The sequence below is a fragment of the Neodiprion virginianus genome, chromosome 4 (assembly GCF_021901495.1).
Source record: "Neodiprion virginianus isolate iyNeoVirg1 chromosome 4, iyNeoVirg1.1, whole genome shotgun sequence".
In the NCBI taxonomy this organism is placed as follows: Eukaryota; Metazoa; Arthropoda; class Insecta; order Hymenoptera; family Diprionidae; genus Neodiprion; species Neodiprion virginianus.
This window is the reverse complement of record NC_060880.1, coordinates 37,463,822-37,486,461: the sequence shown is the minus strand read 5'-3', so window position 1 is coordinate 37,486,461 and position 22,640 is coordinate 37,463,822. Positions and strand designations below refer to the sequence as shown.

The following is a 22,640-nucleotide window of genomic DNA, read 5'->3' as shown; positions in this document are numbered from 1 at the left end:
TATTGATAGATATAGATGAATATACATTATTACTATCCAAAATCTAACTCATTGTTTGTGTTACGGGGTGATTCTAATTACTTCCCCCCATTCTTTTTTTCCATTCCAGAAAAAGTAGCTGCAAGTTGAGGAAAATCGCCGTTGACGTAGTGAGTATAGAAGGCCGGTTTTGGATATAGATTCCCATATTGACGCTTACCGACACATAGTCAAGACACAAACCCCTTTCCACAATATTTGATGGTAAGAGTTATCCGCTCTGTGATTGATTTTATCGTACATCCTATCATTTAGTTGTCCGACATTATCGATCAGAGTTTAGATAACTCCAATCCTCGAAGATTCCATAAGAAGGTTCGTGTCTTGGCTAACGGTCGGTAAATGTCAATACAGAAATCTGTTCCCAGAAATGGCCTTGATACCCGCTGTTGCGTATCTGAATAAAGTGAGTCAACGCACTCACCTGAGAGACGAAGGCCGGATAATCATGTCGATACATCAGAAGCACGCTTATAAAATGAGCGAGGGAGAAAAGTATGCCGGCGATGCAGGCGTGCCTCAGTCTTATCGGCAAAAGTGCGTAGGCCATGTAAATGAAGAAGCAGGCCGCCCAGGCGATGGCCAGTGGACCTCCCAGGCTGTAGGTGTCCTCCACGGCCTCCGAGTCGAGCGATCCCTTGGGGTAGGCGAGGTGCAAGCCCAAGGACACCTGGAGGGCGAGAAGGGTCGCCAGAACGGCGGCGCTGATGCCGGCAAGCCAGACCTCGTTCATTCCCGGCCTCGAAATGGCAGCGACGAGTCCTGCGTAAGGGATGAGAAACGGACGAAGTTATTTTATCATTCGAAGAACTGCAGAACGGAGATCCGGATGTCGCCTCATTGGATTCAGCTGCATCCGTTTCCACTTCCGACGGATATTTCCAGCCGCCTTGTTTACAAGGATACAGAATGGAATACAGGATGAGTACAACAACGAGAATGCAAAAAGAGCTGCAGGATCCTTTACGGGGTTTTATTGCAGAGTGGAGTTTGGGAAGGCTGGTTGATGAAAAAACGATACTTTTTGTCAATTCTCTCGAGAGAACGATGGGATGGGATTTCATGCATCGAGTATTTGTCAAGTTATGTAAAATAAAGAAGAAGCAGCGGTGTTGTAAACGAAAGCTTCGGTATTGTGACGCTTCGTTTCAAATAGTCTTCTGAAGAAACTCAGCTATCGTTAAGTGAAATCGAACGAATCTACCAATTTTTAAGAAATTCAAAATGAGACATCGATGTTCAAGCTTTTCTTTTTAATCACGGTATCTCCTATTTTTGGGTGTTTTGAAAAGATCTAAATATCTCAACGTACGGCTATTATCCTAATAAAATAAATAAAAAGTACCACTTGGTGATCGTGATTTACGTTACTTGTTTCCACGCTGTTCGCTGATCCGAAACGAGTATTAATCATACAAAGTACCCATCATAATGTCCAGATGAATTCAAGCACAGAATCTCGAATGATTTCGTGATCACGAACTTGTGAGGGTTATTTTACCGAGTAACGAAACGTCATAAATCAAAGGAGCTTCACTCACCTGCGTAGACGGCGATGCACGCTATAAGCGTCAGAGCCAAAGTGAGATGTTGGGGTTTTTGTAGGAGGTCTACGAACGGATCGGACGAGTCGAAGGTCAGACTGAGGCCCAGGAGGATACCCAAGGCGACAGCGAGGCCCGAAAGAAGGCCCAAAACGTGGGTCATGTTGCTTTGGTTCATCCGGAGGAAGTAGCGCTGGTACAACATCTCGACCTGGAAGAAAGGGTCGTGAAATTTTAAGGATAACGTCACCAATGAGGGTCGAAAATGATGGCACAAAGAAATAACGAAGTCGATCATGTTTCGAAATTTTGTAAAAATTTACTCTTCGATTGACTCGAAATCGCAAAATAAGTGAAAAATAGACGAGTTCGAATGAAAATTGATCTCACGATGACAAGTTTGAGCAAGGTCGAATTTTATTTTTGTTTTTATCTTCGATTTTTAAACGCCTAAATGTCATTGTTAGTCCAAATTCAATTCGGCGGAAGTGAACAATTTAGTTCGCGATTGAATTCTTTACAAATCGTCTGAAGGACCTGAAATTGCGTTAACGCGTTTCTTGATAAATTCGGTGTGTACACAAGTTTATCGATTTTACATAATACATGTAGCTATACTTAATTTTTTCAATTAATTTCGAAGCTCGAGAAGAGATATCGCAAAAATTCATTTTGGCTGGTAATTTGTAGGAACTTGATTTGCAAACAAAGTCCATCCGATCGACTACGTAGTTTGTAAGTTTCAAGCCAGATGATCAATCAGTTGCAATAAATTGCAACAAAAAAAAAAAAAAAAAAACAAGAAGTGACACCTTGACGTGATTGCTATGAAAATTCGTAAAAAACGCAAACCAGCTCTCTTAGTTTTCAGATTAAAATAAATACAAGATTGTCGTAATGATATTTTATCCAGTAGCTCTGCAATAAGAATATCAATTTCATTTAGCATAAAATTAGGTTAAATTCGGTGCAGCAATTTTTAAGAGCTTTCGAGGATTTTCTCAACCTCCGTTCAAACATTACAGAAGCAAAAAAAAAAAAAACGATCTACCTCAATTTTTGTATATCTCCTTTAATCTCCTCGCAATCGCTGCACAATTTGCAAGACGTTACAAGCGAATTGCAAACTGATCGTGACAGTAATTTTATTAGCTGGAATTTGGCGATGGGGTTAAAAACATTTCCGATCTTGGTCAAGCGATACTCGGAGCCCTGTTTCAACCTGCTGTGTATGTAGGTACTAGATACATGTATCGAATACTGTACGTTCATTTTCCCAAACCCATCGGCGAGATGAGAGGCGAACGTCTAGACTGTAGACGCCTGGCGCCCGGTCGTATCCACGATGCGAAACCCGACTTTCGCACTTCGCTAAATCTAATACTACTCAATGTCAGCTTGTTTTTTAGGCCCCGCTTGACGACAGCGTAAAATAGAGTGAATTACGAAAGATCTCGACTGATGCCGAAGGGACGGCAAATATTCATCCTCTCTGAGAGAGATTTCCGTACTTGTATAGAATTACTATCATTTTCGCACTCGATTATACGAGAGCCAAAGAACGTGTAATAAATCGGCGTCGAGATTATGTTTTTTTTTTCCTTTCAACACTAACAATACCCAGCAGCCGTCCTTTCAGCGACATTCATTTTGCTAAAAAAAAATTGTTGAATTTACGCTGATATAAGCTAGACAAATATTTTCCAGTATGAATAATTATTTACACGTATAATACAAGGTGTGTAATATACGGGAATATAATACGATCTTCATGCAAATTGATCCTTGAGTCAATCCGAGCGGGATAAACCGAATGAATAGACGAACGCGTTTGCGCATATTATTCGGTGGATGGGACGGGGAGAAACGGGATTTCGGTGTTTCCATCCAGGGCTTAAGCTGATGAAAACAAAAAAAAAAAAACGAGCCCTCGCCTTTTATCGGATTCTGTCCGACTCCGCCCCCACCCGCGAATATCAAAGAAGGTAAAATTATCCGCCCCCCCCCCCCCCCCCCCCCCCTCGCATAATCGCTAGATATATCTATATTGTTGCAGACTTTCCGGCAGACGACGCCAGACGTCGAGACGCCTTCCGCGGCTCAAAAATTCCCGGGAATGATTTCGGAACCTATTTTGCGTACCCTTATTTTTCCGAGTCGGATTCTTCTTCCGCGTTTTCCGGAGAATTCACCTTTTTTTTATTTACTTTCCGTTTCAGTCACACCGACTCCTGATTATTTCTCTTCTGTTAATCTTTCTATTCTCGTTTATACAAATCGTCGTTTGTGTGTATATATATATATATATATATTATATATATAACGGGAAAATATGTATGTATATATATGTGTGTATAAATAAAAGGCTGCAAGCGGCGATCCGAATCAGCCTTGGGCAAATAATTGATTGGGAGGCGGCGGCCGCGTTTTATCCGGCTTCTCAAATAAGCGATTCAATTATTTTCGCGTTTACGTTGCTCGTCGAGGGAGGAAAGCAAAGGGGGGTACGAAATTAGACGACCAAGTTTTCCGCATCCTTCGGCAGAGATTCGCGGACCTCTGAATAGGAAACCCTGTAAATTGAATCGCTGCAATGCCAAGGTTCCTCGCTTTTCTAGACATCGAGTGAGAATTCCGTCGTTTCTCTTTGCACAGTTTCGTTTTTATACAGCGAAAAGTTTGTATATTTATCACTCCTCCGAATTCTCGCGCTCTGATAAATTATCGCGAATCAGAGCGTGACTCGCCTTCTTTTATTTTACAGACACGGACTACGGAGCATATTTCTCATTGCGAAAAACTATCTTAAGAGTAAGAATAAGAAAAAATTTATACTTTTCGGACAATATTTCGGTGTGAATAATCTAATTGGCGTAAGATAGCTTTGACGTGACTGGTCAGCGAAAAATTTACAATTTTTACGTTTTTTCTTTTTGTGTATTCTGTTGATACAATTTTTTTGAAAAATTTTCGCGGAAGAAAAACTGGAAAATTCGCAAAATTGTGCTCAGGGGGCTAAGAAAGCTTCAACGGCTGAAAATTTGATCAAAATTCAATTCGTCTTTATAAACTACCGAACAAACACATGCAAATTTTCATATTTCTAAATCGTTTGTCACATTTTTGTGGATGAAAATCAGTGTTGACCGTAAAAAAATAATAATAATAAAGCAAGATATTGAGCGTTGAAGAAAAATGTGCGTTCGGGTGTGGTACATATTCATAAATATGTATACACGTGTTTTTTTCTAAACAACGTTTGTCATTAGTTTTTCTGCGATAATTCAAAAACGCTTTGACATGTCGCCTTGATTTTTTTTCTACAACGAAGATATCAACTTTCACTACAAACCGAACCAGCGTTTGTGTAAAAAAATTCGTTCATTATTGTTGCCATTTTTTTTAGTTCTTGTGTTATTTAAAAAAAATTTGGTCCAGTCTCTGGAGGAACATCCCACGAAGAGAATGGCGCTTGAAAATTGTCCAAAACTGTAACCATTCACTCGAGATCGTGGCAATAATGGAGCAGCACCTGAGACACGTACTCTGCTTTATCCGTCTACATCTCTCTTAATAATTTATATTTCTGAAACTCAGACGGCTGAATTTTATAACCGAAACTCCAATAAAAACGTTGTAAAAAAGAAAATTTATGCACGTTGTTTCAGTTCTTCGCAAATGTCATTTGAATTTTATCCCATTATTGTCCTATTTTCGCTGTCTACTCCCCTTAACAACGATGTTTCATAAAACTTATCGAAACTCCGTAAAGAAAATGTTAATCCTGAGAACTTTTAATGATTACCGTTCGTACGGGCTTTCAAAATTCCGCACCGATGATCGATCAAAGCAGAGAAACGTTTGGAGTGATTTAGAATAATTGTCAACTTTTCAAAGTTTCATTATTATTTCCTTACGACGAAATAGTTATTATAATTAAGTACAACAAATTTCGAACCGCAATCGCGACGCCGCTCTCCGCAGCGAAGTTATAAAAGTTATGCTATTTGTCTTGGTAGATTTCCTCTAAAACCACGAGACAAAAGTTCGCCAAGAGGGATAAAATGATAATCGAGGGTACGACGACTGCGGAACAGTGAAGAGGAGAAAGTGATGAGTGAATTTTTGCTCGCGTTAGCGAAAACTGGAGGAAACTGGAGGAGACTTGAGTAAATCGTCTCTCTTATCCGGTGACGATAAACGCCGGGTTTCATGGTAGTTGGACAACCAAATCCGCGCTGTTTAGAGACGGATTAATTTTCTTCACGGCTGGTACGAAACATTGACGTTACTTGAAACGCGGAATTTTGCTAGGAGGTTACGAAATCAGAATTGGATTAACTCCGAAAGAAGATTCGGACATTTTTTACTTATTTTTTTATTAATTTTTTTTTTTGACATGGCTTTTATCGCATTATATGCCTCTGGAAATCCCGATAAGGGGATCGAATCTCGCCGCTGATTGTGAGTCGTACGGTTTAGATAAAATTGTTGTTATCCTCGGTCCTTCGACCGCTTTTATACTCGTGGCGTGACTCCGAGTCACTCGGCAAACTGTACAATTAAACAACCTCGACCATCACGTGCATCAGAAAACTTTCCAGCAAGCATGTACGCAGATTATATTCAACCCCGTCTGCATTCGAAATTCTGCACTTTATTCGACGATTGTATTTATTGGGCGATGCATCGAAGCTTACGGCACTAAAAAGGATTCTCGAAACCCTTGAGGATAATTTATCGTAGATTTCCAACACGGTCGGAACGAAGTTCAGTAAAACGAACAGACGGGAAATGAATATTGAACAAATGCAGCTTCGGTTAATTCTAAAACGGTAACATTATTTCGTTTTTTTTTTTGGTTTTTGCCTGTCCCGGTAATGGGGTGATAACGAGTCACGTGGGCCAAGGAGGTTTTTTTCACTCGAATAATGAAATTGAATTACGGTCGGTATATCGAGTCAAAAAAGTTGGCGTAGGGTGTTTTTTTCATCCCCCGGTTATCGGTCTAGGGTTCATAGAGTGGGATTAAATAAAAAACGACGTTACCTTGATGTACAGAGAAGGCTGCAATTCGCGAACAGCGAGGTGAAAAAATTGAATTCATAATTTGCCCGGCTTTTTGCGCGAATTGATGAAACCTCGCTGAAGGTGAAAAAAAAAAAAAAAAATAAAAAAAGAACATAATAATCGAGAAGCTTAGAATAGTTGAAGCAGATTTTATCGAATAGAGGGATAACTGTGGCGTGACTTTTGGTGAAGTTCTGTGCTCTCATCCGGAAACATGCGTCGGCTACATTTGGTCCGAATATTGGTTCTGGGCTAATCTGTTCACGGACGGATTGGCTGTTATACAGGCCGAAGCCAATTTCGATTCATGTATGAAATCGGTTAAACCAACGGAAGACGATGAGAGAGTGCTGCGGACGTTCGCGTGTATGCATAAGCCGAATAAGCTCCCGTTTAGCCAATTTCCGAAGGGAAACGAGACCGGTTTTATAACCGCGATAGCTTGGCGAAGTTATGAACACGTGACTAAATGACTAGGCTGATCTCTGGAGACGCCCCAGGCTTCTTTAATTAAACGAGTCTCTCTCTCTCTCTCTCTCTCTCTCTGTTTCTCGAGGAGTCCTCGTCGGAATTACAATTAGCTCAGACTTCGGGTTAGTAAAAATACGAAGTTCGCACTATAACCGGGTTCTGAAAGGTGAAAAGTCTTTACGCCTCTGACGATGCCAAAGAAATTAAAACCTAACAGAATAATTTCAAATTTTTATCGTCTTCCTTTTTCGAGCGACGAAAGTAAATATATAAGAGGGGTTATGGTCCGATCTACCTTACCGACCGAGTATTCGAGCATTTGAGTACACGGTCGGTAAGGTAGATCGTGCGTGAAGCCCACTTATACAAAAATTATTATACCCAAGTTTAACAGCAAATCGACCGAATCGCGAGGAACGAGTACGTATATTCGACTCGTGATAAATTTTAAAAAAGTAAGGTTAGGTATCAAATGCGGGCTAAAATTAGCTGCTCGAGTGAGTTTTCTGCACTTGGAATTACATTACGCGCCCGCGCACCTCGTGCTTGCTTGTCTTACTACCAAATCAGAACTTTTTGAATTCTTTTTTTAAACTTTTACCTCCGATGTGAATTTTTTGAAAGCGCGTTTTAACCAACGGAATCGCCAAACTTTTTCACGGTAGAGAGGAGAAAGAAAGTCCCGTGAACCCTGTGTTTGAGGAACTCTTGCTTCGACGACCGTCGCTTTACCGTGCGAAAAACCTGATAGCTCGATATACTTGGAAAACGTTCCCTGAACCTAACCGATAAATAATAAGAAATATACGGTAGTTTTTAGATTCACCCGTCGGTTCGAAAGTTCGAGATAATTTGAATGAGAAACGATCCCGATGAATTTTAAAAACCGCCGAATCGTCGAATCGAAAATATTACGAACGTAAAATGAATATTTTGCAAGGGCGTGTTTAATACGCTATTCAGCATCGGTCGATAATAACACAGTTTCTCTTTCACTTTTTTTCATACATACGTACATATATAAAATACACAGGATATAAAATTCGATTTTATCGTAACAACTGATAAAGAAGCCGGCGGATACGTGTGAAAAAAGTTGCCTTATCATGAATAGCCTTTAGCCAAGTACAACACTCGATACCGAATCACCATGGAAACGTGTAATAATACCAGCCGGCTTTCTGTACACACCATGAGCTGCCGATGGGATGGGAAAAAAGTGCAGCATTTCACCCGCAAGGAAATAATGATCGGAGATGCTGATCGTATGAATTCCAAGGATATTCAGAGGATTTTATCGTTTCCAGCGCAGCCTCAATGCTGAGTGCTGAATCAATCTAAGCATCGTATAAAGAAGTTGCTTGATGCACACACATCGGTTGCACCCGATAATGGAATCGATAACAGATGTTGGGTTAGGTTTAATCATTGAGTTGGAAATTGAACAAGAATTTGAAAAATTTGACAAATCCTACGACGATTGGTTGTTTCTATCTTGCAAAACCTACGCACCTTAAAAATGTTTCGGTTCAAAAGTGACTTCGATCGTATTACGATATCATGTTGTAAAATGTTTGACGAGACAAGCTTGACGGCGGTTGATGAATTAAATATAGACATTTATCACCGTGACGGGAGTAAAAACTTCTTGTTTTTTTTTTTTTTTTGCTTTTCAACCTTTTCTGACCCTCCGTTTTTCCTCCGCTTTTCCAGCAGAATCCCTAGTGCGATACTCGTCGGTTATAGCTGGTTGGATGGGACCGAAAGGGAAGTCCTTGTACCTAGCAGAGCGAGGTGACAGGAGTGGGATGGAAACCATTGCGAACACCCAGTTGAACCCTCCGAACTTGCGGGTGAAAGTGTGTTACATAAAGCGTGCGTGTGTGAGTATGTGGATGTGGGTGAATTTTTCATTTCCTTCGGAAGAAGCCTCTACCGTGCCTAAAGATGATATTATCCTCGCGGTGAGTTAACTCTACGCGACTCGAATCTACGACATTAAACTCGCGTCACGTTTCAATGCCAGTCAGTCAGTCAGTCAGTGACAAAGACAGTCGGTCGAAGACGGAAAAGGAATACTGAAATCCTCCTTAATCCTCATCTCGTATGTATATTCGTGCGGTTCGATGAAAAAGCAAATTTCAATGGCGCCGCGGTTGGATCCCTTCGTTCATTTCTCTAATTTTCATCTTCCTCCTTCGAACTTGCGATCATACCAATTACCCCATATTTTTTGAAAATCTCAGCCACGAGGCCTGTGTGAAGCGGGATGATTGAAAGCGGCTTAAAATTGCAGGGGAAAACTTGACGAGTCAGTGATTTTGCGCTACCGTAGAAAAGGGGTTCTTGTATTTATATAAATGATTTCATCTCCCTCCGTGCATCCTCCGAGCGAACTTTTGCCATGAAATAATCAAGGCGTAGACGATATTTTTCTCGATCGTAACCAACGATTTCTTCTTCTTTTTATTCCTCCGGCCAACGCGCGATTCTCAGGAGTATCGGACAGATTTCATAGAAATTTCATGATCTCTGAGTGGAAGAGAAATGATTGTAAAGAGAAAAAAAAAAAAAAAAATTAAAAATAAAAATAAAATAAAAGGATAACTCAACAAATGGTCGAAGCTCGGATACGTTATGCATGAGATATTTTTCCACCGAAATCGAGGGAAGAACTTTTCGGCGGAGGCTGCGCAACGCGTTTGTCGAAAAAGTTGGGAAAGAAAGATTTAGAAACGTTGGGAGAACGGAGGGTAAACAGGGTGGGTTATTCGAAGACAGTCGAATGGCGAACTGTTGTAATCCATCCCTTTCCAATTCGCAAACTTTCCAAGTACCTACAAGGATCGAGACGGTGTTCCAAACGTACAAGGTATCGAGTATCGGAGAATAGCCGAGTAATTAATTACATCCATCTATCTTCGCCGGTTATCGACGTCAGTCGGGCATTTCCCCCGAATCGACTACAAACCCTCGAAACTCCGTTAAAACAAGGATAAAAAGTACCTTAAGGATGTACGGGGTTTATACGGTCATGTTGATGAGGCGTTGAAACAAAGACGTGACAAAACAGAGCTTATAAACAGTGTCGGTGAAGCTAATCTAGCTTTAATATTCAATTAAAAACAGTTTTTTCTGATGGTAGAAAAAATTTTAAAACATTGAGATTCGACTATTCGAAACAGTAACTCATTATTTTAACGACTTTACAGAAATCTCATTATTCTTTTATCTCATTAAGATTTGATTTGTAAAGAAATTCTGTCCAGATCGTCGAAGCTAAATTGTGATCAACGATAACGTATTTCTTGTTCAATAGCAAGCTTAACATCTGCCAGTTATTACGATTGTATATGTATCGGATTTTTCTTCGTGTTTTTTGTATTTTTATTTTTATTTTCTGCTTTGCAAACTGACGAACTCAAGAAAGGAATTTTATCGGACAATTTGTAGAGAATTCGTTTGCCAATAAAAGTAAACTAATTATCGACGGATAAAAATTTTCGAATAATGTGGTAATACTCTGTGCTTGGTTAATAACAAGGTGTTCACAATTGAAATTCAGTGATGAAACATTTTTATCTGAATCAGCTTCATTTGTCAAATTTAACTCTCGTTCTGTTATCTTTTTGATTCGGCTCATTTTTGACCCAGCTATACGTTCCGCGCATCTTTAAAAGCCTATCAATCACCGAAGAAATTATATCAACAACAATAGCAAATATCTTAAGCATTATACAATAATTCTCCAGGCCACATTGAGAAAAGAACATATTTACTGTTAAAAAACGTACATTTGGATATGATGGAACAAATGTTTTGTAAGTTATTATCATTAAATTTTTTTTCAGCTGATTAATGATCGATAAAAATTTGTTAAGAGTCAAAAAACCGTATGTGGCGTAACTAAAATCTGATGATAATAATAACGAACCATTTATTCCGCCGCAGTCAAAAATACGTAATTGTTAACAAAAAATAAACTATTTTCTCGTAGGTGCGATGTCCATAGAAAGCATCAAGGCACGGAAATTGGACAATGCCGCATAGTACGGGAATTTCCGCCGGTAATTGAACCGTGTAATTTTGATCGTTAGAGGGACAATAAATTCGCGTGGTGCTGCAGCTGGTCACCAGAATTGCACCAGAGTGGTCCGTATTCAAATAGAGTATCTAACCTGGAGGTTTCTGAATCGATGAGAGGCACAGAGAGCGCTGAGAAAACGACTGAGGCCACATCGAGGCCTTCTTCGTGTCATCCCGGCGTTGACAGCTGCCTCCATGATCGCGTCCCTGTCACTTGACAGTCCGACTCCGACTTCCGATCCTCGTCCAACCTGCAACAGATCGAGATTTTGTATTAAACACAATGGCGGGTGTTTCACGGTCGAGTGAACGACCGATACGCTCGATATTGTGCCAATGAGTCAACCATGCGCTACGTCGCTTGATCGATTATCGAATTCCCCGCTGTTGCACCTTGTCGATGATGGCCAATTAGGCGAGCGTCGACGCTTCGTGTGTCGCCACTTCCGGTCCCATTTGGAGAACTGGAGGATTGTTACGGGTCCGACAATTGTTGGTGTTGTTGTCGTAGAACGGTCGGTTAAGTCGATGAAAAAAGTCGAGATTCACACTTCCGAAAATGAAAAGCGGTTGCCGTGTTCGGTGGTTGATGACAAACAACATTTTTGAAAGAGAGAATTGAGGGAGCGGAAAACTGTGACTCTGAACCCTGTAACAATGAAACATTCAAAATCTGCCAGCGTGAAAAAGGAGCTCATGAAAATAAATGTGATCTGGAGTGTCACGTACCAACCTCCGGAAAGAGACAGGAAAGAGAGAGAGAGAGAGAGAGAGTGAAATAAATGTATTACTGGCGATCGTTCCAACGTTTCGAGCTGTCATCAAATATGACTGATAACCACCGGATGAAAAGAATGTAGGAAGTGAAAAAGAAGAGTAAGAAGAACAAGCAAAAAACATTTACATTGTAGGATAAACTTCTTCCACCAGCCGTGAGTACTCGTCATAATAATTCATTTTCACCTCCCCAAAAACGTGAGAGGAAACCCTGAAAAGCAAATTAGTGGCTGCGAATTTTTTCCACATTCGTAGTAACTTGGTACATATAAAAATCAACGAAAATTGGATATGTCATCAAGATATAAACAGGCTCATAAGAGAGGTGGAAAATTTTCTCCAGCAGCATCAAACGGCCGTCCACCTATATTGGAGAGTGTGATAGGACTTTCAATAGCTGCCGGTGAGGTATTTGAAAGTTCATTGATCGGGTCAAGACTGACAAGGAATATATCCCAGATCGATCTCTCCGATTTCATGTCATTTGTAATATGTTACAGTAGACTAAAAACTAAGCGACACATATTTTTTTTATATGCCATTGAAGACGTTAAGGGGGTGAAACCAGCCTCCAAAGTAAGGCATGTTAAGAGGCGATACGGCTGTTTTCTTTTCAATTCAGAAAACTACATCTTTCATTTCTTGTTATGAGAAAACTTTTCCAGTTGTATTGATTTAAAAAATGCTACATTCCTGCGGGTGAAACTGTCAAATCGCCTTTTGACATGCCGCACTATGGGGGCTGGTTTCACCCCGTTAACCTGTTTAATGGCAGATAAAAAAATGACGTGTCGCTTATTTTTCACTCTACTCTAACATATTGCAAAAGAAATGGGATCGGAGATATCGACCTGGGGTACCCTTTCCTTGCGAGATAAAAGGAGCATCCCTCATCCGAAGCATCAGTTTTGAAACGATTCTCGTCCCTCCTTTCGTCGCGGTCGAAGAGACGTGCATATCGACACAGGGCAGCGTATAACATTTCATTTCCTAAAAAACGACTCACCGTGACGATGGAAGGCCTCGGGGCTCCAGTGAAGTGTTCTATAACCTCCCAATTGGACTTCCGTACCGGAGTGTGAGGCGTCCTCGGTGTGTTTGGCGAGTGTGGCTGAGAGCCGGGTGTTCCAGGCCTCGATTGTTGGGGAGGGTCGAGAAGCAGCTCGATGGCCGGTTTCGAACCATCGGACATGGCGCCGTGCGTCACGTGTTGCCGAAGGCTGGTCCATCTCCTCGTGGTCTTGGATCCACCTCCGCCAGTCCTGCCGTGTCCAACGGCGCCCTGAAGTTCGCCCTGAATTGCAAATTCATATTTCGTACGTATAAATTAGCCACGTTTTTCTACGGGCTCGAGCCACGCGAGTATCTCGCTTGCGATCTGCCCGCGTGATACTCGAGCAATGTGTTATATACAACTCGAACATCGCGATTATGTCACGTCAAAGAGGCGGTGGTGGTTTTCGCCAATAGGGTTAGATCTACCGGTTCTGGTCACCTTGGTACCCTGCTACCAGTTGTGGTCGTATTTATCACGCCCAAGCCGAGGTTACCGCCACAAATGGTGTAAGGAACAAAGCGTAAACCTTGTACCGAGTATCTATACTGAAAACTTGTGCAGTCCAGACCTTCCTCCGAGTCGGAATTCAGTCGTGAATCGAGCGAATCAAGAGATTCAAGGTCAAGTTAATAAATACATGCAGAATTTTCTAAAGGCTGCCAAAACTGATACAGTGATCACAAACGGTGCACCTTATAGTACACTTTGCAGAGTTTCAGCGTCGTACTTTTCCCTTAAGAGTACTTATTTCTGTTTGATTCAACTGCAGGTCAAGAGGGAAAAAGCTATGAATAGGAACACAGTTCGTCCATTCATCAACGTATGAACTTGCATGTCCTCCATACCTATCCTCGATGTAAACGTAGATCAAACAGATGTTGAGGGTCGGTTCAACGGATTGCAATTGAAAAAAATTGTGATACGGATTAATCGGTTTTTCCACCCTTGGCCGAACGCTTCGACGGCGTTATTTACTTTCGATTATGTCGCAGACGAGCGAACTCTGGAGTGTAAAATCCGAAACCACAACCCTTTGACTCTCGACTGAATGGCGTTCACTCAGTCGAGTAGCTTTTGTGGGTATTATTTTTGTTCAGGAATCATGAAGGCACCGGTAGTATAGTTCGGTGTCGAGAATCACACAAAGTTCATGAATCCACGCAACTTTTGTGAAAAGTTGAAAGACTGCCACTTCGTACGTATCAAGTAGGTTGAACAAGAGGTCCGTGAAACGGCCGCAGCTTTACAGTGCTCGGTCTTTCAAGACTTGATATTACATTACAACTTCACGCTTGACTCGAGATCGGTTAAATATTCCGCGACACATGACGTTTCGCAGGAGTTTGCAGACCGGACTTGGAATTACCGGAGTGCAAGTGGCTTGGATGTATATCCCCTAACCCAGCATGTGGTTATTTCTGCAAATCAATATAATACACAACGGACAAACTCACTGAGCATAGTATCATCCGTGTAGAATCCGCTGTTATTCCAGCATTCGCATTAAGCAACAGTGTGGTGTATTTCGCGACCTAACAATGTAACAATTGTCGGTTTTTCATCATCCTTTTTGAGGATCAGCGACGGTGACAAAGGGCTTGGAGAACACGGGATCACACGTGTCGTCCTGGAATTTGGAATACCACGGGAATTTCACCCGCTGTAAGTGCTTCGGTTTATCTCGAGAGTATGAGGACAAGGATGGATGCACGGCTTGATCAAGCAGCATCCGCTCGAGAGAGAGATAGAGATGGAGAGAGTGTCTCGAAAGCATTCCTAGGTGATGAAATCAACGCTGCTTCGCAACGGTTCTCGCTGGATATGTCGGGCGTGGGTGTATGGAAACCCTGAGGATTTCCGATGTGTATGCATACGTGTACACGTATATCTCGTGTATAAGGCACAGTACCTGCCTACAACCTAGAAGTAATATCGAGCAATGTATCACAGCGGAGAAGGCTTTTAGTCGAATTCCATGCCCCGCTAGGTTGCGTTCTTGCGTTTTGTGCCAGTGTGGCGTGGCAGTGCGAAACAGCCGTAGTATGTACGATGTATGTACACTTGGGGACAATGAATCTGAGACGGGTAATTTTTTACACTAGAAAGTTACGTTGGCAACACAGAGAAACCTGCAGCGCCATAGTCGGCCGAACGGCGAACAAACTCAATCTCAATAAACGTAATATAACCCATGACCGTCGAATCTAACCTGAAAATACCGCGGAGATAATGACTTGTTAGATTGACGGGTATTTTAAGGTTAGATTCGACGGTCATGGGTTATGTTACGTTTATTGAGACTGAGTTTGTTTCGCGCTCGGCCGACTGTGGCGCTGCAGGTTTCTCTGTGTTGCCAACGTAACTGTCTAGTGTAAAAAATTACCCGTTTCAGATTCATTGTCCCCAAGTGTACATACTCGCATACATCCAAGCTCCGTTATGTAAGATGTGATACGGAATTAGGGTTTGTGCTTTAAAGAAGTTGATGCCGGATCGTAAAATGGAAGAAAATATCGGGTCAATTTGCGTTAAGACTGTGAAAAGAACGAACTATTTTATCAAAACGCTGAGTAGTGTCCTAGTCGATTTCGACGTTGTCGTATATATCTCCAAATATCGAAGTCCACGTATCCCAAACCCGAAAAAGAGCTCGACAGCCCAAAGCTATACACAATTCTGAACAAAAAGACTTCAATGATTTTTCACTTTACGTAGAAATAAAGAAATTGCATGAATTTTACGAATTTACTTTTGCGATTTCGTGCGATTTCTACGAGAAAGGTTGCATCTTTGGAAGTATTGCTTAAATGAGATGCCCGACTGTTTTGTGGACCATACCCGTCATTGTATGTTCTAATTATGCTCACTTATTTTATTTATTTAGAAACAGATTCTTGAGCAGAGTGACATTTTGGAATTTTTTTTCCTCACCGCCAAATATGCGCGTGTATCAGTTTTAACCTTATGCTTGACAAACGACGGATTGAACTCCTGTGACAGCGGATGTCTGACTGGAACTTTTCCGACGGCTCCTTTTTCCAAATCCAAACTCGATATCGCACGGATTTCGTAATCCGATTTTTCCTTCTTTCTTGTACTCGTGTTCTTTTCTCTTCTTTTTCATTTGCTAGGCAATTTTATATCACTGGAAATCGATGCCATCGAGTTTAAATATTTCTTACTTTCCAAATTGCGGTACGAACGAATTTAACGATTTCCTCCATAAAGAGGAAAAAATTGATCAAGACGAAATGTAAGTAGTTTTGGTAGGAAAAAATGTCAAAGCTGCGGGAGATTTTATACCGTAAAGCCGCAATGCTTTGCGTGATAGCGTGATGAAAACGAATAAAATACTTTCAATAAAATTCGCGCGAGTTGCCCGTGAGACTGCAGTAAATTTTCACCCAACGTAAGTTACACTCGCGTCAAAGATAATAACTTACGTAAGGAGGCAGTCACTCGGAATGTCCTTTCCAACAGCTCTAAATAGAATCAGGTTACTTTGCTCACCCTCGGTGCAGTCTTGCAGAGTTTAGGTTCTCGGGCTTCGGCCCAAGAGGACTAGTTGGCAAATATAACGCACAAGAGCCGATCAAAACCTCGCCCAAAATAACCATACAATTTTTCTTTTTTTTTTCTTTCGAAGACATTCTAACACTCGAGCATCACTGTACACTAAAAAAAAAATCTGCTCGTAACGACCAACATTTAGTCCTTGCAAAGAGATTCCAGGGTTTATATACATCTGACCAAATATTATTTTTACACAACCAAAACGTTTAGTTGATTTTATAGAGCGCAGAAAACGAAATGTTTTGATGATGTCTAAGAAAATGTTTGGCATCACAACCCCATAGATTTTGTTCTGATTGCGAAATCAGATTTACACAGTGAAATTATTTTGTAAGGATTGAAAATTGATTGGTCAATCGTTGTAACCGAGAAAACTATCGTTTCATTGTAATTTATGCTAGAAGAATCAAGTGCCACATCGAACAACGACGAAGAAATATCCCATTGCGAATCGACTGGCTGACTGAACGGTGTTCGACCACGAATGATTTATTTTTGCTGATTATACTAGACGAACGGCTGCAGCCCCTCCTGATAACTGTTCGTCTTACTTCTCTTGCGAGAAAGGATTTTCAACGCGTTACAGAGAGTATTTTGCCACTTTGACAAATAATTTTACAGACTAACGATGTAACGTATTACTTGATAGCGGCAATCAATTAGTAGCTCTCATGATTTCGTAAATTTGACTAATCTTTATCCACCGAATAGATTTAGAGAATTGCGTGAAGCGATTTAGTCGAATCTACCAGAGGATATTCAATATTTTGATAACACCATGAGAAAAGTATTATTTCATTAAATTGACGAAATTAAAATCGAGATTTCGTATTTATAAGTATATTTTATTGAATCAAATTTCTTTGCAATTCCGAAACAATTGTTTCATTAATTTTGGTATTTACAACGAAATATTGTGTCTCCACGAGAAAATTTTCTACAAAATGCGTCTACAAATCGATTATTTAGAAAAAAAAAAAAAAAAAACAACAACGAGTTTTCTCCGAGTGTAGAAACGGCAAATACATTTCACGAAATGTTGCACAGAAGATATGTTACACACAAAATTATTTCGAGTCGTGTTCCACAATAACATAACCGATCGGTAAAGTGAAACTGAATTGTATCAGCGTAAGGATTTCGATTTAAAATCGAGTATTGTGTGACGTAAAAGAGACGTTTTTCAATTTCCTTTTCCAGGCACACTGAAATTCCGCCTCTTTTCCAAACACACGTAGTCGCTGCAGTATCGTACGGATCTGCGCGTTATATCGCACAGGCATATTACGAAGATAGTAAAACGTGACTGACGCGATGTAATCCTGCCTGACAACGAAGGCTCTTCTCACTTATCGCAGGAGATTCGAGCAACATATTTCATTCTCTGCGCGTACCTATCCGGCTATACTTTGAGCTGTGCATCGTGAATGCATTTTTCTACAACGGCGTCCCTCTTCGATTCACCGGCGACTTTAAGTAAAGGCGTAAGCTCAGCGGCGTAATCTTTCTACGCGTACAAAAGACCCGCCATCCAGGTTTCCCCTTTCACAGCGGTAACATCAAGACGTCACGTTATCAGGGAAGCTGGACGGATATTTCACCCTCTTATTCTCAAAATCCGTTCAATCTCGCCTCCCTGCGGCCTTTAAGTTACGGCTGACTTTAATACGGGGTCGCAGAGAATCGCCATTTTAACCGATTCGAAAATTCTTTTTCCATTTCACTACGTAACACTCGTTTCAGTCTTTAAATATTCCTTCCGTGCAGAAATTTTCCCGTTACTTTTCTGCAAGCAGCGATCGAAAATTTCGAAACACCTTTTTACATCGGTATGGATTTCATCGATTCGATCTGCAAGATAGAAAATTTCATAGATCACTCTTACATACTTCTGTAAAGAATTTCGGCTAATACAACGATACGCGTATAAATAGCTCATAATTTTTAAGAGAAAATTTCCCGACTTAAAGACGATGTTATATAGCAAGAAACAGGTTTTCCTCGATGTTCCCCGGGGGTTTTTACGATTCACCGTGAAATTTCATTCTACGTATGATAAAATTCGATACCTATCGGCGTACACGAAACGGGAGTTAAAAAGAAAGGGAAAACAAGGGTCCACGAGAAATTTAAGATATTTAGAAAAAAAAAAAAAAAAACAAACCAACAACGGGAGCGGAATTTCGTAGCAAAGGAAAACAGGGCCCGGAAGAAAAGGGAAGAGGAAAAGGAGATTGGAATCGAAGTGCCGAGGGCGTTTACAGACCTCGTATTGCGTCGCGTTATCTCATGCATTTCTAATCGCCTCGAAGCCCTACATCGCCAACGCGTAAGACAACATCTCGAATATTGTATCGCGTGTCTGACTAAAGACGGACTTTTGCTACTTGCGAGTGAGCCGGGAATGGAAGGCAGAAGTGAAAGCACGTGCGAGTGAGTGTTTAATCGTAAGCTTGAGAGGCGCGCTCAAAGTTCCGAAAGTGGAAAGTTCCGAATAGCGTAACTCCGGCAAGTCAAAGTTCCGAAAGTGCAGAAATTACAAAATTTGAATGTCTGAAAATTTTTACTTATGCCTTACCGTACAAAATATACAGTTCTCTTAAAATATTTACATTTTTCACCGATAACAGAAAAATATTGTTCCAGATAAAAAAAAAGGAAATTAGTCTTCTTACTGTAATTAGTCAAATCTAGTACGTTTTACTGTTCTTTTTGATCGCAGTCACTTGCATTACGTACATTTCCCATCGATTGTTGTGACGATGGAACACTGATATAAAAATAAATTACCATCGAGGTATTGTTTAATTCAAAAAGTGCAGTGAGCTGAAGAAAAAAATTAACATGCTGCACAGAATACAGAAAAAATTTGACATCGATTACTATAATTCAACTAAATATAGCTGCTTGTACTAAATTTTCTTCCGATCTCAACAATATTCAAACTCTTATCTTAAGTACACCAAATTCATTAGAATTTTTTATCAGTTCTGTATCAAACAAAATTCTCCTCAGTGAATTACATCACGCACGGTAGTATATTTATTTAATCTCTCTAATGTTGAACTGGGAAACGCGGACTTTGTTATCCACGTCAGATGGGATTTTCCTAACTTCACGTTATTAAAGTTTAGCTGCTTCAAGAGAAGGCTTGAAAGCGGCGGCCTGAACGGATAAATTCAGAGGGAAAACATTGAAAACAAAATCGCTGTACAATCTCGATATTCTGTCGGCAAAAAAAAAAAAAAAAAATTCAACATTCGCTATAAATGAGTACGAAATGCAATGTCTCGTTTTGTTTGTTTTTTTTTTTTTTTGCAAACTTGTCCTTGATAAACAAATTGGTATTTCTCACTCCATAGAAGCCGATATTCAAAATCGATTCGGTGTTTCGTTCAAATTAAAAGAAATATTGGTAAGAACGAGAATATTGAAGATAAAAGAATTTCCGACGTTTTCCTGGATCATCCTTGCGAATTTCTGCAAACGCATCGGCACGCGGATAAGAGAGTTGTTATTTTTAAAGGAACGAAATTGCAGACTGGGATTTACATAATATCAACGCAACGGTTATAAAGTTTGCTTTCACCATCCCCGTTATCTATAAATCAGGCGTATGCGTGTATTAACGTTATGCATATGTACACAAAATTTTTTTTTCTCCTCAAAAATATCGTAACTAATTATGAAATAAACGAGCTTTGTATATAACTTTTTTTCTTTTGCTTTTCCACGGTCTCCCCTTTTATCTATAAATAAAATAAAACGACCATCGACGATCGTAAACACCGGCAACGCGTCTTTCAAATTTCACGTCGCAGGTGTTAAACCTTGTGGAAAAGCAAAACATTAAAAATCGTCCTGACGCTGTAAAAGTTGTGCTAAAATTTTACCACTGATGTAAACAGTAAAATAAAAAAAAAAAAAAAAAAAAACATACTACCAATAAAAATCATGGTTACAATTGTATCGGGAAAATCGAATAGGAATGAAAGAAAGAAAAAAAAAAAACGCCATTGGACATCAGTTTTGCGTTCGTCGGACGGTTTTTCGTAAAATTTTTTGGATCAAGTTTTTGAATTCACATTTCCCGCGTTATCAGTTAAAACTTTTATTACATTCACGAGTTTTTCATCCCGTTTATTTTTCATCGCGCGTTAAATTCTATTCTTACCAAAACGCTTGATACTCGGTCGTAAGAGAGTGAAAAAAAAAAAAATTGTTGAAAAAATTTCCCCTCCTTTATCTGTCTTTCTTCGGAAAATGTACAGCTCCGCAAGTGTTTATCGGGCTTGAACGAGACGTTTATCATCGGTAACGATTCAGGTGTATATAATACATACATGTAATACACCGAAAGTTGGGTAAATCCATCGATCCGCATAAATAAATAGCCTGGATCTGTGAAATTCCGTTGTATATGATTTACGACCGATCGATCACACCGGCGTAATATTTTATTTAGGCACAAGTTATAACACGTGGCTTAGAGTAACATAATTTTCATTCCAATGATTTCCACTCTTTTCCGCAACTCTTGTAGCAGACCTCTACATTCAACGGGGCGGGGTTGAAGTTACGAATTTGAAAAGTTCCGAAAGCGCCGAATTCCGAATTATTACGCGGCGAAACTTGAAGTAAAGAAATTAAACTTTGACGAAACAAGAAAGTTTCGAAAGGTCGGAAAACCGACGGCTCAATTTTCCGAAATGCAAAATTTCGAAAAACGAAGTATCGATGGAGTAAAATTCCAAAAATTAAAATACACTCACACAGCGAAGTTTACTCAACGAACGGTTGTGAAAAATCGGAAAGACCGAAAATCAGAATTACCAGGATTACGAACGTAAAAATATCGAAAATTCAAAACGAAGCCAGAAATTCACGGAACTGAAAATTTTCAATCGTTCGAAATTTCGATGTTTCGGATTTTTAAATTTCCCAAACTTTGACTTCTTCCCTTCGTGTTTCGCCGTAGAAAAATTCGATAGAATTCGGAATTTGGCGCTTCGGCCATTCGGCCCGTCCTGCTTAAACCGCGTAATGATAGTTTATGAACGGCAAACGGACACTCGCGCACGATTTATGGTATAATCGTGAATTACAATTACGTCGACAACGCAGCCGCATAATCACACCGGTTCAGTTGACCCCGAATCACCTTATAATTCCGCATCAGTTTCACTCGAACGATTATTTCCGCGTGAGGGGATAAATTTCGCATGGAATGCCTCATACGTTTACATGCATAACGCCCGAGGCCTTTGGTTGTATTTGAAAATCATCCGATTTATTCCGCAGTGTTTCTGGGTTTATATTCTTGCGTCCGTACGTCCGTTGATGGTAAATATTTGACTTTGGTTGTTGAACAAAATACGTAGACATGGCGAAACAAGCAAAATGTTACACGCTTACAATTGGCAGAATTGAAACAATGCCTGAAGGGTTCTTTTCAATACGTCCGTGATAACAACTCCGAACGTGCATCGATGCGTAAATGCAGGGATATTCGGAGTTCGCAACGTTTGCAAAATTTGCAAATTCATTGTAGAATGAAGGAAAAATGGCGAACTTTCTCTCACCGAAATAAGATGGCTTACAGAATTATCTCACGAATGACGTTCTCTCTATCTATCCTGTACGCTCACTCAACTATTCGTACTTAGGTATTGATTATTTCTTGACGCAAAGAAAGGAAAAGAAAAGGAATAAGCCACCTCCTTGGGTACATACACCGATGAATAAACGAAGGAAAGAACAGAGAGGAAATAACGTGAGAAGTTCAGGTCAGAGCTGACTAAAGTTGCGGGAAGAAACTCGACGAGTCTTGTTCATTGTTTTCTCTTTTTCCATTTATAATTATGAGTATGCAGTCAATTTTTATACATCGCGGTGCGAAATTAGTCCTGTCAAAATTTTTACCGAAAATTTTCATTTCGAATTATCGTTAAAACGGTAATTTATTCATTATCTTAATTTTTTTTTTCTCCTCAAACGAATCTAATAATCGAAAAAAGCTTTTT

General features: G+C 40.2%; 1 protein-coding gene across 1 annotated transcript in view; it reads right to left on the bottom strand.

Annotated features, from left to right (window-relative positions):
• LOC124301809 (adenylate cyclase type 6) overlaps window positions 1-22,640 on the bottom strand; it is a 98,613-nt gene that overhangs the window by 62,794 nt on the left and 13,179 nt on the right. Inside the window, exons 3-6 of the mRNA XM_046757243.1 lie at window positions 12,994-13,281; window positions 11,303-11,461; window positions 1,581-1,794; window positions 464-801 (exon numbers count right to left, since the gene is read on the bottom strand). Of these exons, the coding sequence (XP_046613199.1) occupies window positions 464-801; window positions 1,581-1,794; window positions 11,303-11,461; window positions 12,994-13,281 (999 nt within the window). The remainder of the gene's footprint in view (window positions 1-463; window positions 802-1,580; window positions 1,795-11,302; window positions 11,462-12,993; window positions 13,282-22,640) is intronic.